The sequence below is a fragment of the Centroberyx affinis genome, unplaced genomic scaffold, assembly GCF_046629955.1.
Source record: "Centroberyx affinis isolate AG114_WGS23_722 - 3 ecotype Tasmania unplaced genomic scaffold, CSIRO-AGI_Caff_v1 ptg000735l_1, whole genome shotgun sequence".
In the NCBI taxonomy this organism is placed as follows: Eukaryota; Metazoa; Chordata; class Actinopteri; order Beryciformes; family Berycidae; genus Centroberyx; species Centroberyx affinis.
The window spans coordinates 171,718-189,211 of record NW_027279349.1 but is presented as its reverse complement, the minus strand read 5'-3'; the positions used below and the strand labels follow the sequence as shown (position 1 = coordinate 189,211).

The 17,494-nt window shown below is 43.0% G+C and overlaps 1 protein-coding gene and 1 long non-coding RNA gene across 3 annotated transcripts in view; both read right to left on the bottom strand.

Annotated features, from left to right (window-relative positions):
* Positions 1-109: 109 nt before the first annotated feature.
* Positions 110-1,166, bottom strand: LOC139644423 (uncharacterized). The gene is made up of 3 exons (XR_011695197.1): positions 1,028-1,166; positions 377-503; positions 110-242 (listed from the first exon to the last, which is right to left on the bottom strand). It is a non-coding gene; the product is annotated as an uncharacterized lncRNA (long non-coding RNA).
* Positions 1,167-5,433: 4,267 nt separating this feature from the next.
* The window catches only part of rhbdl3 (rhomboid, veinlet-like 3 (Drosophila)), a 50,812-nt gene continuing 38,751 nt past the window's right edge, over positions 5,434-17,494 (bottom strand). For both annotated transcript variants that reach the window (XM_071519782.1, XM_071519784.1), the window contains exons 6-9: positions 14,402-14,514; positions 8,639-8,739; positions 6,856-6,916; positions 5,434-5,705 (exon numbers count right to left, since the gene is read on the bottom strand). In XM_071519782.1, coding sequence (XP_071375883.1) covers positions 5,434-5,705; positions 6,856-6,916; positions 8,639-8,739; positions 14,402-14,514 — 547 coding nt within the window. The remainder of the gene's footprint in view (positions 5,706-6,855; positions 6,917-8,638; positions 8,740-14,401; positions 14,515-17,494) is intronic.

Sequence of the window (17,494 nt, the reverse complement as noted above, 5' to 3'; positions counted from 1 at the left end):
CCATCAAGGTACGTCTGGAAAGATTACAGGCGTTCACGGTACTTTTTCTCCTACTTGCAAGAAACACACATCCCCTCAAATGCGTACAAAGACTTGTAGTCACCTTGTGATTTCTGTTCTAACGTCCGTCTTCTCTCCTGCATGTCCTTCTCTGGAATCCCTTCCATGCCATAGATCTCCAGCTCGATGTCTACCCTTCCAGGAATGGCATTTGGTACTCCATCAATGGTCTCTTTGTGTACCTGAAACGTATGCAAATTGAACCATCATATACTTCCTCTTTCATGACAGAATCATTGGTCTATGATAACTACCAATGTGCGTTCATGGTTCCTGTATGAGGACAACTCGCTGACAGAATGAGAAAGAGACCCACCTGCATGCAATGAATGGCCAAGCCTGGGCCGGTGTACAGCTTTTTGTGACAAATGTGGCACTTAAAATGTTTGGCCTTTTGATGCTGGATGAGGATCTTCTCATCGTCAAAGTCTCGGTTACAATACCTTGAGGGCACGAGTTAAGGATCCGTACACAGCGACCATGGGCAAAACACCAGGAAATATGCCCTGCAGTTAAGCAAGTCAGCAGGACTAAATACAATACTACAATACAAATACAAACTACTTCAAATCCAAGTCCAATAATCTTTATCAGATTATAGAGTGAACCGTGCAAATTATAAGATTCATAACGATTCGACGAAAACACTGTCATAGTGTTGAAATCTCTCTCCCTCTCGTTCAGGAAGGCTAACAACAGGTTAGCCACCTTAGCTTAATTTGAGGACAGTTTCCTGCTAGCCTTACTCATCACAGCCAAACAACTACCGTACAAATGTATTCTATGCTAAAGTATTTCATTAAATGAAGTGCTAAATTCATTCGCTGGCCGACGGCTAGTCGAAGAGCTGGGCTAACATAGCTTAGTAGCCAGCGAGCCCATGCAGAGGCCAGGCCTTCCTTTTGTTAAGCTAACGTGAAGCTAACGGTCGCTTTCCTTTCTAGATTTGCTGCGGACCAAAGGATACCAGCACCATGGCTTCATCTGCTTCTTCTTTTTTCGTCCCATCTTTCAAAAATATTGACAAAGTCGCCGTATAACGCTCAACACCTGTCTTATTATCTGTTTGACAATAGCATGCTGTAGTCCCGTGACGACGCCGAAAATGGCGCTTTAATGGAGGAAGTTGTACGGCTTACCCATGATGCAATGCGTAAAACAGGAGGGCGCGTCTCAAAACAAAAGTGTTTTCTATAAAACAAAAGTATTTTAGGCTACAGTTAACAATCATTTCAGTACACAGTTAACTATTCGACATTTAACCATCAGAGTGTGCCAGTGTAAACCTGAGTAAAATCATTCTTTCACTCCACATGTGAACGGCATTACAACTTGTAATTCCGTCAGTGTCCGCTGGATGGAGACAACACACCAGGTTAAGATTGGTGTGGACTCTAATGAATAAGATAAGAGCTTCCCAAACTGGCATAGACCACTGGCCCCCATTTGATAAGGTTTTGTCCGACTAAACCACAACTATTTTTGTTAGATATGATTTGGTACACAGTTACATAATTATCAATACTGGATGTGGCAAGTTGTCAGTGGGTAGCCTACAGTGAAGCCTATGATCAACACAGCCATCCTCGTATATTCTCTTATTGTACTAACGTCCAGGGAGGGACATAAAAGTGAACTATGCTATTCCTTATTTTGCTGGGGACCCCCTGAAACCTCCACAGGGACTCCTGGTGGTCCCCGGGTCACACTATGGGAACCAGGAATTAGACAAGGCAAAGTATGATTTAGAAATTGACCAACTTCCCATGGGTTTCAAAAGGCAATGAATGGCAATATCAGCAAACAAAGTTTAATACCCTAACTCCACACACACACACACACACAAACACACACACACACAATGTGTAACATACACAACACACACATATAGCAGCATAGCTTGACAAAAACAGATAAACACAACACCAGCAATACAGTTGTCACCATCATCATCATCATCATCATCATCATAGATATTGTCATCATCATCATCATCATCATCATCATCACTCATTAAAAAACATAAGAATTACAACTCATTAGACTATGTTGTTAATTTCTTCATTCTTTCTGCAGAATACTAAACATTTTCAAACAGTATCCCCAAATGCATGATTTTTTTAAATGCACACCCTTATCAAATCTCTTAGATTAATCCATAATTAGAAAAATACTTCAAAATACTAATACTATGATGAACTAGTGATTTTACTTTACAATGAAAGTCTGTAGGCTAATTGTCATTTATTATATTTATTTATTTGTTAGTTATTTTTATTTTTACTTATTTATTATAATTATGCTGTATGGTAATAGTGATGTCTCATGTTAATAAAAAAAAGAAACTACAAAGCAATAAGTATGCTGCAAATGGAAACACTGGTAATATTGGATCAGGAAATGTTGTGGAGTAAAACCTGCCAACATGAATCCCGCTCCTTGCATGTAACCCAAAAAGGAATTAACTGAATAACAAAACAGGGCCAAATTGTTATGAGTGCTGCTCTCAGCAGTCAGCATAATAGCAGGGAAACTACAAATCTCCCTCAGTCAGATTTGTCATCCCTGCAGCCTCCCCTGTCTTCTCTTTCTCTCCGAGGTGAATGATTACCTCTGAAATGGGAGATTTATGAAGGGGAAACACAACGGAGGCGACTTTCCTTGGCCACCTAATGAATTTTTCATTGTATGCCTTCGAAGCCGCTGCTCTCCATATGGTTATACTGGCTAGACAGAGAAGATGTTCACTGACAGCTTAAGGCTCCCTTCTCTGAATGAATTATGGCCAATTCTTGTATGCTCACACATTTCATTGATCACTTTGACGTCTGCTTCTTTCTCAAAGGCTCTTACTCCACTCTGGGGCCCGAGCTCTCTCTAAACACTGAGGTAGGAGTTAATCTGGCTTCAATGCTGCAGAACCTGCTTGGTCCAAGCACTTATCTTTGCACAACGGGGGGTAATGCCTGTCCCTGGCTATTGAATAAAACTGGTGTGTGTGTGTGTGTGCACAAGCGAATTGGGTGAAGGTCACAATGAGGTTTTTGAGAGGGCAGGACAATTGGTTTTGTTTGACTGTTTGACCGTCCTCACACACCCACGCACACACACACACACACACACACACCCACGCACACACACACACACACACACACACACACACACACAACGGGAACGCCAGAGAGCACTGACAAAGACCCTTCTCTGTTAGCCTCTTATCCCCAGTTTGTGTTGGTGAAAGTGGGAGACTTGGCATGCAAACATTTTCTATTTCAGAGTCTGCTGAACCGCTACATCAGCTGAAAAGTAAAGAAAAAAATCTGCCTTGGTTAGTGTTATTGTGAAATAATGGTAGGCCTATTGTCTGGAAAGCTATAGGGTATTCAGCCGCTCTGTGGAAATAGGAATTTCGATAAGACACTGATATAGACTGGGGCATAAATGCAAAGAAACCACATTTTGTTTCCATATAAAACTGTTTAATGTAATCCAGTATGTACATATCAAATCTACAAAATATGCACAATGTTAAAATATTATCAGTGATTTACTCCTCACTCACTTTTGTGTCGTAGCCCTTATTATATACAATCCCAGTTCATCTTCAGCCATTTTTTTTTTAAATAGGATACACACAGGGTATAGCTAACATATCACAATGCAGACCGACCGAACATTTTACAGAACATACCAATATCACCAAGTTAAAAAAAAAAAATCAACAGCAACTGTATGTTAAAATATTCATCTGTAATTAGTTACATTATAATAATGTTTGTGCGAAGCGGTTACCAGTGTAACGTCATGTTAAGGTACAGTACAGTTTGAGACTCACACTTTAGGGTCGGGGTCAGTTCTCTTCCAGTTCAATCAACTGACAGTGTAATTTGGGACTGCAACTAATGAGAAACCATTGATTCAGCACAATTTGAGGATTTTTTTTTTTAAGGAAATCAATTTCCTCCATTGACTCCTGAATCGAAAAAGAACTGACCCCAGCCCTGATGTAGTCGAGGTCAGGCATGTGTGCTCTTCTTCTATGTTTGGTAATGACAAAAAGACAAAATTTAGTCAGAATGGCCCAGCTGTCCCCATTGGTGAAAGCTTCTATTAGTCGAAACATCCTTTTCTCCATTTTCCACTTCATTCTCTATAAAGAAACTTTCTCTTTTGCAATTTTCTACCATTGCAAACATGAGTGCAAATGCCAGAAAAGGGACAAGAAAATGACAAGAATTTGACTTCTGGGCTGTCCCGAGGGAGTCAGTATGAGATTTTTAATTTGTTATTTCTCTCTGAAAATCCTAGCATTAATTTCAACCGATACGCTTTACAGACAAAGTTAGATCAGTTTTGCTCACGCTTAAGCAATACTTGTCAAAGTGTGTGCTCTTCTCCTACGCTAGTGCTTGCAAACAACGTTTTGGCAATATTTCTGAAAGCTGAAAGCCTGAATGGCACCTTTGCTTCTGGTCCTCACACACAAACAAGTCAAACACACACAAGTTTGCGGTTCAAATAGATTTGAACACAATTTAATCTGTCTCTGAGGAGGTGCCACACGCCGTGAGCAACACTGAATAATAACCCGAATCTCCCTTCAAAGCCACAACATAACAGCGTAAATTGATACACAATGACTTTTGGAGGTTAGTATTCCTACAGCCTCGCTCCCAGCTCTCTCTATTCTGCGAGACTTGGAGTTAGAGCGACACACGTTTAGCATTCTTAGTGTACATCAGCTTATTCTGAACCTCTTATGTAGTTTGTAGTGGAGACAGAATACCAACTGACCCTGAATCCTCCTACGACCTTATCCTTCATTTACTGAAGATGAAGCCACAGATATATTACGGGACTTTCAGGAACTTTTCTGTCTGAAGGCTGCTCATGTTACCGGGTTTTACTGCCGCGATCCTACAGGAGAGCCGGTTGTGCAGATAGACTTTCATCAGGCTGACTCTCTCCATGAGTAGGCACCGTTGGGTTGAGGAGGGGGAGGAGGAGGAGGAGGAGGAGGAGGAGGAGGAGGAGGTTGAGCCATGTGTTCCTGCCTGGTCCTCTTCCTGTTCTGTTAGATCCGAGGCTTCTCGTTTGCCGACACACACCAGAGACGGAGAGCAGGTGGGGTTAGTTTGTGTGGGATGGGGGAAGGATGGTAAGGCTTAAGGTTTACCCCAAAGAGAAGCTCAGGAGGCGGGTGGAAGCCGGTATCCAGAGGTGGATAGAAAGGGCTTCCGCATGTCAGGAACCGCCGCTTCAGAGCTCCGGGCCTAGCTGTGAGACGACTCCGATGAGCGATGTCAGACATTTACCGATGGAGTAAAAAAAAGGGGGGGATGCAGCGTCTCGTCCGCCTCCGGGCGAGGAGGCTCACGGCGGCGGGGGCAGCCGCACGTCCAGCAGGCCGTAGGCGAAGACGTTCCAGAAGACGGCGCAGAGCACGAAGAGCGTGTAGACGGAGAAGAAGATCCAGAACAGGGACTGCTCCTGGAGCCGCTGCTCGTAGTTCTGCAGCACCACCACGCCCAGCGTCAGCCCCACCGCCACCCCGCCCAGGTGGGCCACGAAGCTGGGGTTGGGGCACGGCGGGAAGGCCGGGGGGTAGAACCGCAGCCACACCGCCCGGCCGAACTCCACACTCACTGTGAGCCGAGAGAGGGAGAGAGAGGCACAGATGTTAGAACGTGGCTGCTGATCTGGTATCTTTTAATTAACATTGCCTACCCTTTTTTTTAAAAATTATTATTCTGTTTTATTGTTTGCTTGTCATTTTGTGAGTTGATCATTTTAGGACTGATATTGTAATTGGCATAGAGGGTTATTCCTATGCTGGACTATTTTGATTTTGAAATTTCAATATAATGTAAATGGTTTTAATCCATTTACTGTTTTTAATCCATTTATTGTCTTAATCAATCTATTTTATGTACTTTGGGCACTTTGAGTTGCATTCTATGAGTGAATGGTGCTATATAAATAACAGATAAATAAATAATCATATTATTAACTTATTATCTACTGCAACTGTCAACATGTAATGGAAAAAAGTCAAGCCATTTCTAGATAGAGGGATTAAAGGTGCATGCATTTAGTTATCAAAAACTATATTGGGTCTATATTGGGTCATTTAACCCACAACAACACTGAAACATTTAATCCAACTGTCACAAATGGCAATTGTTCAAGACAGTCTGAGCCACTTCCTGACCTGAATTAACTTTTAGCAGAAACTCCATCAATAATGCGTCTAATCAAGGCAAGGACAAGGAGGACGAGGTTTACTATAATTACCACTGGTGACAGTTTTGTGTTGAAGGCCCTGCTATTTCTATTCCTCAACCCCTATTCATAATAAGCTTCCAAATCCCTGGCTCACAGCCACACCTCCACGTTACAATATGGGTCAAGAGCAAACGCGTCTTCATTTTTGGGCGAGGTACACAAGACTGAGTCGGTGACCCACTGGCCACGTTTCCTTCTAAATGATCTAAATAAAGTGAGAAGTAGGGAGGTTCCCACCAGACATACATTATGGCTCTGTTTTCACTGCCCCATTGTACCTGTTGTGAAACTGATTTTGAGGTTAAAAAAAATACTATAAATGCTGAAGATACATTCCAAAGTTGTAAAGTGGTTTTCTTCAAAAAGGTAAATTTTCCCAATTGCATAACAATTCCTTTCTGGTGTGAAAACAGGTTAAAAGTACAAACTGTTGTGGTGAAAAATCATTTTTAACTGGAACTAAGGGGAGTGGGGCCCCAGATATAAAGTACACTCTTTATTCAGACTTACTGCAAACCAGAGCCATGGCCATCCGGAATAACTTAAACTGACACTTCATTCCTGACCAATTCTGAGGAGAGAAAGACAGAGAGATAGATAGATAGATAGATAGATAGATAGATAGATAGATAGATAGATAGATAGATAGATAGATAGATAGATAGATAGATAGATAGAGAAAGAGAGAGAGAGAGAGTGAGAGAGAGAGAGAGACAGAGAAGAACAACAACAACAACAAGAAGATGGAGGTCAAATTCTGAAGACAAAGAAAGTGTGCAAGAAGCTCAAGTCACAAACACACACACACACACACACACACACACACACACACACACACACACACACACACACACACTGACATAAGATAGCCAAATCTACACTGCAAAAAATATTAAGGCAGTTCAACTTGAAAACATAAGTTTCCTTGCTGCCTTAAAATTGTGAGTTGACTGAAGTAGTACTGAATAGTTAGGTCAAAGATCATTAGTTAGTTGTTCTAATGTAGAAAAGCTAACTGAGTGAACTTAAGACAATAAGTTCAATCAACAAATGTCTAGTCATGCTGATTTGTGTTTCCAAGTTGAAGGCATTAATTGATGAACTGAAATCCAGTGTTATTTATTTCTTCACAAGGTTCGCTAGGTTTAAGTTCAAGTTCCTCTTGTATCACATGATTAATACACAGTTCAGCATATAGTATGCAGCTGCAATACACTTACTTGTAGTGGATTGTACTTGCCATGTGCATCAGAGAGAAACTTACTTGATTGTGAATTCCCAGATACATAGATAAGATAGATAGTAGATTTTATCATGTTTTTTTGTTTGTTTCTTTTAAATCAGAAATTGACCTATGATTCACCAAACATACATACATAACAAGTCTCTATCCTGTAACTTGATTCAAACCAAAAGAAGGAAGAGTTTCTGGGGAGTTAAACTGAATGCAATGCATACTGGGAAGTCTGCTAATCAGTGTTGAGTTCAGTGAATGCTTTATAAGGTGTTCTTTCAACTCATAATTTTAAGTCACAAGATGTGAACTCATGATTTTAAGTCATGAAGCTCATAACTAGCACTTTTAAGTTGAAATTGACAAACACATCTACATTGTGTTAATGGATAAAGATGAGTTGATTTCACTAAATTGCACTATGAGTTTGTACAGTGTAGCCCTCTGTCTCAATTCACGTCAACTTTGAAAGCCCCAGAGACCCTCTGACCCTGACTCTGTTGTTGCTGAGCAGATAATCTGATTTCAGCTGAGTGGAGGAAGAGAAACTCCTCCGTCTTGACCCCAAGAATGTTGTGAGTACATATTTAATGAGGGAGACAACCACATTACAGAGACTAGAGGTCCACCTTGTGTGCCTGGTGTCAAATGTGTGTGTGTGTGTGTGTGTATGTATGTGTTGTGACCCTGGGAGGAAAGGGGAGAGGGAGGCTTGTGGCATAAACCAGTCAGAGCAGGGATAGATATCAAAGGGCAGAAGAAGAGAAAAGAGAGGAAAAGGAGAAAATGTGCTGTCATACACGCATGAACGTTCACGTGCACACACACACACACACACACACACACACACATACACACACACACACATACACACCACACTTCTTCTATCTTTGGGAAATGGAAAAACTGATGGTGTGGAATGTATGGCATCTGTAGATAGAGCAGCACCTGCTGGGCCCCAAACAGGCTGCTTTGATGATATGGCCACGCTCTATCTGACAGGACAACTGAGTGATGTGATAATCATCTGCAGACACACACACACACACAAAAACTTACCATTACAACGTTAGCCAGGTGCGCTGAGACCAGGGCATACACCCCTCCGGACGACCCCACCACCGGAGCCGTCATATCGGTGACGGACACCGCCAGAGAGCCTGTAGTCACCACAAGTCAAAGGTCAAAGGTCAGTGACCGTGCTCATGCTGCCAAGGTCAATAAATCAATGGGTTAGGACATTATCTTGCATTAGTAATACCCGAGGAAGGGTGTTGTCTTTCTCCCTTTAAGGATGGAACTGCCATTTTCTCCTTTGTGTTATTTTTTTTTATTGCTTTTCAAGAGAGAAACAGCAAATTACAAACAATTATTACTAGTAAAAACAGCCAGTGTACAGTCAAATATTACAATGTTGAGGATATCAGGTTATTGCATTAATTTCACCTTTTAGATACTCATAAAATCAGAAATATTAGATGACAGAGATGTCCATGGTCCTAAATGGTTTGGCTTTGTTTAGCCTGGCAATCTGAATGAAGACAAGTTGTCTTGTGTAGTAAACCAATTCTGAGCCTTCTCTTTTCAGGACGAAACTTGAATATTTTTCCCATAGAAGGTCACACTGGGAGTCAACTAATTAATTCTGTTTTTGTACCAGCCGTGACCGTTTGTGCAATGAAAACATCTATTTTGCACGGCATAAAGACGTCTTTGCCACTAGCTCTTTAATGTGTTTGTATTATAGGGCTTTATGAATAGAGGCTTGCTCATATTGTACCAACACAGACTGTGATTTTATGTAAAATAAATGCATTCATAGAAATTACGCCGCCGCAAATGGGGAATTACTCTTTTCAGCACCTTGGTACCAATTCAACGCGCGCACAAAAGATCCAATCAAGCATTGAAAAGAATGAATATGGCGACATTCAGAGACCGAAAGTCTCCAGCGAAAATTGGTTCGCACAGCGGTCTAGAGAGAGAAAGAAAAACATAAAGAGATAGGGAATTGCTTAGTTAGACTATTGAATTACCCAAACAGAAACTCACCAGTGCTCTTTCTTATCCTCCCTCTCTCTCTCTCTCTCTCTCTGTGTCTCTGTACTGTACACACACTCCACCCACTCTCCCAATCTCGGTGTATCCTCCCCTTCCCTTAGCTCCGTGGCACTGACCTGTGTAAATTATTGATGCTAAGTATGTGAGACACAGCTGCCTACGCTGCATAGGGGAACGCACGGGGCTGTTGATGAATGGTCTTCTACTTTCCCACTTCACTCTCCCACTCCCTCTCTCTCTCTCTCTCTCTCTCTCTCTCTCACACACACACACACACACACACAGCAGAGACCATTCCACCATATAGATACAGTATAATTACAGCAGACAGAGGGAGGCCCTGGAGTTCATAGATATCAAATCACCATAAGGAGGGATGATTGGATAAGCCATGGCATCTCACTCGCGGTGCTATTTATGGACCGGGCGCCGTATGAGGTGAAAGCAAACACACGAAAGCATGAGAAAACACATTTGCATACCCACACGCATAGATATACACCACCTAGACGAGCACACAGGATTGAAAACACACACACACACACACACACACACATACACCGCCCAGACAAAAACAACTTAAAACCCATTCCCTTGGTGCCCTCGTCTTTACAGTGGCCTCGATCTGTCAGTAAGTTTAAGAAGTTTTCCTTTTTTTTGTTTCTACTGTGACATTGCTTCACAGTAAGGGAAGAAAGGGAAAGATGGGAGCATAAAACCAGATGAGGAGGTGAGGTGAAAAGAAGGTGACAAAGGAGGGAATAAGGTGGGAGGATGAGAAATCGGAAAAAACACAAAACATGTAAAAATGAAACGTACGCACAGAGAGACAAACAATCTAAAACACGCAACTTAATGAAAACAATATATGATGCAGGTAAATCAAGACTCAACCCATACAACTTAGCGAGCGATCAAATGATCTGAGTAAATCAAGAGAGAGAATTAAATGTCAAAGGACTGCAACGCTGCGGCTCCCGAACTGTTTGAAACACAAGAACTATCACACACTGGAGCGACTGAGCAATCGCATCATCAGAGAGCGAGAAGATCAAATCAGAACAACTCCCGATGGAGCGAAAATATAGATCTATGAGCGAAAGTGGCGTACAATATTTCTGGCACCGTCCGCCGCCTGAGGAAATGCCTCCGAAACGAATGGGATCTTACATGAGGTTTTGATTATCGGTGATTTATCCATATTTGTTAGATGGAAGGGGGAATTTCAAGCCAAAAGCCCACAACTAGCCCCAAATCATCTGAGTCTTTTGCGTGTTACACAATTGGAAGTTATTCAAGGATAACCATGAGGGCGTTTCGCATCAGGACACGCACTTCCCGCCTTATATTTTTAAAGGAATATCTGATTGCGAGTGAAATGCGAAGGAGAGGTGACATTTAGCCCCAAATAGAAGTGTTTCTCTTCCTGATGTGTGGCTTTCTCAGGTGTCTGAGCCGTAACTAGATGAAAGCACAGTGAGTCGGTGTAATAACAGTGTCTGACTCACCAGGTCATTAATCACCGACTGCATAGCAATCTAAGCAGGTGATTACCTCGCTTCAGACACACACACACACACACACACGCTCAGAGACACACATAGACACACACTCTCTCTCTCCTGCCTCTAACTCTCTCTCTCTCTAACATACATATAGCTCACACCCTTTATAAAGCACTCTGAATGACTTCCTTCCTCTTAAAACACACAGACACACACTCACAGACACACACACACACACCCGGTTCAGAACACCTCCACCTCTGTAGTTCCTGTGTTCGGGGGGTGTGTCTAGGCGGGGTGACCTCTCTCCCTGTAATTAACGGGGTTTAATAATATTATTTTAGCACTGTGGGTGAGCGCGCACACAAACACAAACACACACTCACACAGACAAGGACGTGGTCTCACATCCAGACGCATACATGTACACACACACACACACACACACACTTCACAATACACTGTGAAGGACTTCCATCCTTGTGCAGTGTCCCTCAGTCAGGCCCCAGGGGGTCAGTCGTTTTTAGGTTAGAAAGTGGCGTCTCATTTATCTTGGTTGTTCTTCTGAGCTGGAGAGAGAGAGGAGCAGGGACACCGGGGGGGGGAATGCTAATGCACGTCAGCAGTCATCATAGGGTGAAAGTAAATAAATAAATAAATCAACTGTTTTGGCTGAAAGTTAGGCTGAGTGAATCTACAAAGTCATCAAAGTAGCGTTTTGATATGTGTGTTAAAAGAGAGTGTCCTCTGTGTGTGACCCTCTTACCCCCGCGCGTATATCGCTGAGGCTGTGTGACTTTGGAAGCGACTCTGTGTGTGTGTGTGTGTGTGTGTGAAACAGACAGAGAGAGAGAGGAAGAGAAGGCGAGAGGGCGAGAGTCTGTGTCCTTATCTCTATTGCCTGTGTTTGTATATCTGTCTGTTTTTTTTTCTGTCTGACTCTCAGTCTGTACTTGTGTCCTTGCCTGTTGCTGTACTTGTGTGTGTGTGTTTGTGTGTGGGCTTGTTTTGTGTCTTGTGTCTTGTGTCTACGCACTTGTGTGCTGTCCCTGAGCAAGTGTGTGTGTGTGTTTCCATTCTGTTCATTAAAGTGTGTGAGTGCGTGTTGGCTCTGAAGTGAGGACCCAGCTGACTCTCCAAGTCAGCTGGGTCCTCACTTAACCTTTCAACTCTGCCCCGACCCCCGCATGTGCCAGCTGAGCCCCTCTCTGTTTACTATTGTTTTTTGGGGGGGGTTTCTCATTTTCTCTAAAGCGTGTTGATGTTTTCATATTATTAGCACAATCTGGCAGAATCATTGCATCAGCAAATTTGCAGTGTTTTCCTGTGTTGTAACTGACAACTCACATTGTCCGCCACTTGTAGAAAAAGTTCCAAGACTCAAGGACTAAGGCAAACTGTTGAAAAGGCATTAGGCCTAAATCAAAATATTAAATGCCAAAAAAGCATGGATCTCAATGGGGATATCAACTAGTTTTTCGCAATTCCTGATCCAAAGATGACTTTTTGGAGGTCTAAGATTTATCCATACACTGACGCAATTAAATGTGTCATACAAATTAAGAGAAGTTTTTAATTAACTACCTTAACCATTAATGTCACCCCCCTCAATCCACTGTAAGGATAAGCTTTAGACATAACCTGAACCTTAGAAATAAAGGAGAAAAAAAACGAATTACATCCACATCATCCACTTTTTGCTCAGTGATGAATATTCAAAGAGTTTTGACTTTGTGGCTGGAGTCCTTCTGCCGCCGCCGTAAAAAAAAAAAGCCCAGTCAGACAAAACAAACCCAAACATCACCAAAGTGCACCTCCTCCCTTCCGCTGCGGGTCGATATCTAATTAAAACAGCAGACTTGTGTGTGTGTGTGTGTGCCTGTGTGTGTAACTGTGTGTGATTTATAGCACGTTTCCCCCTCATTTCACTGTTGGGGTTAAAGCTACAGGCCACTGCAGCTGGGATCCCCAGGGTGATTGTCACTGACCCCCATGCGCACACACACACACACACACACACACACAGAAAGAGAGAGCGGGGGAGAGAGAGAGAACGAGAGACGGAGAAATCATTTTACATAAATATTAAAACGCGTATTAAACCACATGCGTATAAACAAAATCGCACTAGCTCCCCTTCATATCCCACCATTCTCTCTGCCCTTTCCCTCTATCAGCGACACACACACCACACACACACTCACTGCCACAAGGCATCATGTTCCCAACCCGGAATAATCGCCAACTCTCATCGCAAAAAGTAGCCCGATATTTCCACTCCAGTTATCTTCTAGCTGGCAGTGTCACCCATGGGCACCAAAAAAAAGAAAAAAAAAATCCTTAAATGTTTGTTTGGCTTGGGGAGGGAGACTGGGATTATGGCTGGATGACTGATAGTGCCTACTGATAGAGTGAAGCAAAACGCAGCCCGTGGTCACACACACACACACACACACACATATTTATCATCTGGAGCTGAGCTTGGCCGAACACTGAAATGGCATTAGTGGCTAATGTTGATAGGGAAGTAAGAGAGGAGTGGTGACATTTTGTTCAAAGCTCCTCGGCTGCTTCTCTCTCTCTCTCTCTCTCTCTCTCCAGGCACAGCCATTACATTTCCTCTTTCTCCCCACCCCAAACTCTCTTTCCCCCCACATTTTCATTACTATTATTGTTATTGTGTGTGTGTGTGTCCATTTTTGATGACTCTACTTTGCGCTGCCCTATTGTACATGACCGTTGGGGGTGGGGGGCACTCCACAATATCAGAATAGAACAGAGTCTTTGATGGGGCACCAACAGCCCCCTATGCCCCGCCACCCCTGGTATGAACACAGAAACACAAGGCCATCTGTCCCAAACACACACACACACACACACGCACGACACACACTCAATTTTCTCATTGACCGGTATCCGCCGACACACTGGCTGGAACCTGATAGGGCGTTGAATGCATAAAACAACACCCAACGCGCAGATGGAACGTCGGTGGACTTGAAAGCTTGTCCTGTAGCGTGTGTGTGTGTGTGTGTGTGTTTTGATGTGTAGGTGTGTGTTTCTGGGAGAGAGCGGATGAGTGAGTGAAGTGTATAGATAAGCAGGAGGGAAATGTATGCAGGCCAGTGGAGAATCACTGTGAATATGTGTGTTTGTTTGGTTGGAATCCATGCCCGCTAATGTGTGAATGCGTGTGTGTGTGTGTGTGTGTTTGTGTGTGTGTGTGTGTGGGGTGTGTGTGCGCGTAGACGCCCACCTGCCAGTACACCACACACGTAGACCAGTCCAATCCTCAGGGCTCCGTGGACCATTTCTAGAGGAACTCCCACCAGCAGCTGCATGGCCATGTTCAGACTCAGGTGTTCAATCCTGTAACACACACACACACACACACACACACACACACACGCACAGACAAACACACAATAATTAGGCATATTGTCAAAACTAAATCTACATTTAATCACTGGATTTAATCACTATCAAGATAATGAACCAGAATAATAAAAGACAATAGAAGTGGCAATATAAAAGCTCATTATAGACAATGACCAAGTTATAGTTATAGTTATGGTAGTCAGAATAGTAGCAGTTGTAGTGAAGTAGAAGTTGAAGACACCACCACAATGGACTAATAGACCAGAATAGTGTTTTTTCACCTATAGCAAAATAGGTGACAGTTTATTTGTATAGTCCAATGCTGATACCCAACTTACTATCAAGTGACTGTAATGTGTCACTATAAAGACAGTAGTTGAAAGTAGTCTATAGATATTCAATGTCTGGGTTAGGGTTAATATTAGGGTTAGGGTTAGAAATGGGATCTTAGAGTTGCATAGTCTATAGCAGAGGTGGGGACTCGAGTCACATGACTTGGACTCAAGTCAGACTCTTCAAGTCAGTCACAGTTTGCTTGAGACTTGACTTGATGCATGAAGAGAAGACTTGGGTTCTGCTGACTTGGGACTTGACTTAAATTCTGTTTTCTGAATTTGTATGGAATGATTGAATTTATTGAAGTTGAAACTGATTCTAGAAATCAAACTCATATTGCATTGAAAAGTCCTAGATATTTAGTTTTCTTTAAATTGATGCTGGAATCTTGGTTTGTTCTGACTTGACTTGCTGTTCTACATTTAGACTTGAGACTTGACTTGAGACTTGTGCCTCAAGACTTGAGACTGACTTGGGACTCAAACAAAGTTGACTTGGTCACATCTCTGGTCTGTAGAGATGAAGCCAATAGGCATGAGACACTTTGTTGAACATCTACTTTTTGTCACCTGATAGCTGAGTATCAACATTGGACCATCCAAATATAATGTTACATTTTTGGTTCTACTACACTGACTGTGTGCAGACACCATCAGCAAGAATCCAAAGGGGCAACTGAGATGATTAGTACAAACTTGAAACACACACCGGTATTATCCTTTAACAAATAGAGAAATCCATATTAGAGGAAACGTTTCACTGGTCTATACAGCAACCAAGACTCAGATCTGCCTTTGAGTCGCACCACAGCTCCCCCGAGACTGAGATAGCAGTGTGTGTTTAGTATTATCACACATTATCACCTGTCTATTCCCTCCAAGTCTATGTCATTATGCTTGCTCACACACACACACAGACACACGGAACATCTGCTCTATCGCCACATCACACAGTCGTGGCCATGAATAGATTATCACCAACACACACTAGTGCACTCACACATCACAGACACGGGCGTGTACGTATAGTACACACACAAAGCCATGCACACGGAGACGCACATGCACAAACACACACACGTGTACACACACACACAGACAGCTCAATGGAAACAGGGAAGAGATGCGTGGCTGCTGCAAATTTACCCAAATCCCCTCACAGCTTGTGTTTCAGGGTGATGACAATAAGCAAGGGATAGGTTGCTCACAGTGGTGAAACACACATACACATACCCACAAACACACACACACACACAAACACACACTCCCTGTGCCCTTCATGGCTAGAAAGTCCTTCCAGCCAACACTCAGTCAGCAGCACTGACACATTCGGGTGCCACAGCAGAATCCAAAAGGACAGCAGTTAGCATAATCCGCTGCCTTGTCTGGCCTCTCAGCCTCTCCCTCAGTCTCTCTCTCCCTCAGTCTCTCTCTCTCCCTCTCTCTTCAATCGCTTGCTCTTTCGCTGTTTTCTGTCTCTGTCTGGCTCTCTGTCTCTGAATTACCCTGTCATCTCTCTTTCACGACTCGCTGTGCCATCCTCTCTCTCTCTCTCTCTCTCTCTCTCTCTCTCTCTCTCTTCCTCCGGCCTTTTCCCCCATTCTGACAGTTTGACAGACTCAGCCAGTGAAAGCTACACGTCCCGACTGTACATTTTGAACAAAACAACGTTCCAAAAAAAACCTCCACAACTTCTGCAATCCTCACGGACATGAAAGCAAACATCCCCCGAATCAAGCAGAATTCCCCTAATACGGGCAGGAATAAAGAGGTAAGGTATTTCTTTTAGCTGAAACAAACCAGCGGTCCCGACGACAACGCAGACACAAAGAATTTCTCTTGCGATCAAACAGACAATGGGAGGTATTGATTAGATGGGAGAAGCCTGTCCAAATACACAAGGACAACTCCACTCCAAATAACAGCGGCTATCTATTTCTATACGGCTAATGAGGCTGTGAGGGATGGGGCGCACTGTAAGGCAGATCAGTGGTTTCCCATGAGAGGTCCTATTGTGTCCAGATGACCGTGGTCGTTAAGGACGCCCGACAGAAGCGCTGTATAATTCTGCTTCCTTTTTCCACTACCAAACTACAGTTGAATGTGACCATTTGTTCAGTTTACCGCGCAATTCGAGCACCACAGAAACTGAGGATGATATGTTTTCACTGTCTAGACTCAAACAAAAGGAAGATGCAAAGAATACCATGCGCTATTGACAAGAAAAGGGATGACACATAAATTGGATAATTTGTCTCACAGAAGCTATTACTGTAACCCATTGTAAATTACAATAAGCACTCAATGTGTCAACACTCAGCCAGTGCGGATTGTATTGCGACCGTCTCCTGCTTTTATGATGATGGGAAGTGGACTACAGCAGCCCAAACGCTATTGAAAAGAAATCTTTTACTGCAAAATGTTTAGAGTCAGGATTTAAGCTTGCAGGGAGCTAATCTTCCGTAGGTGTCATGGCTGCCGCAGACAGATAGTGTGTGTGTGTATGTGTGTGTGTGAGTGTGACAGAGAGAGAGGGACAGAGAAAGAGAGAGCAGGAGAGTGGGCGAGTGTGCACAGTGCTCTACTGAGGTTTGTTTTTTGGGCCGATATTTACACTCTGTTTTTGTGTTGAGAAT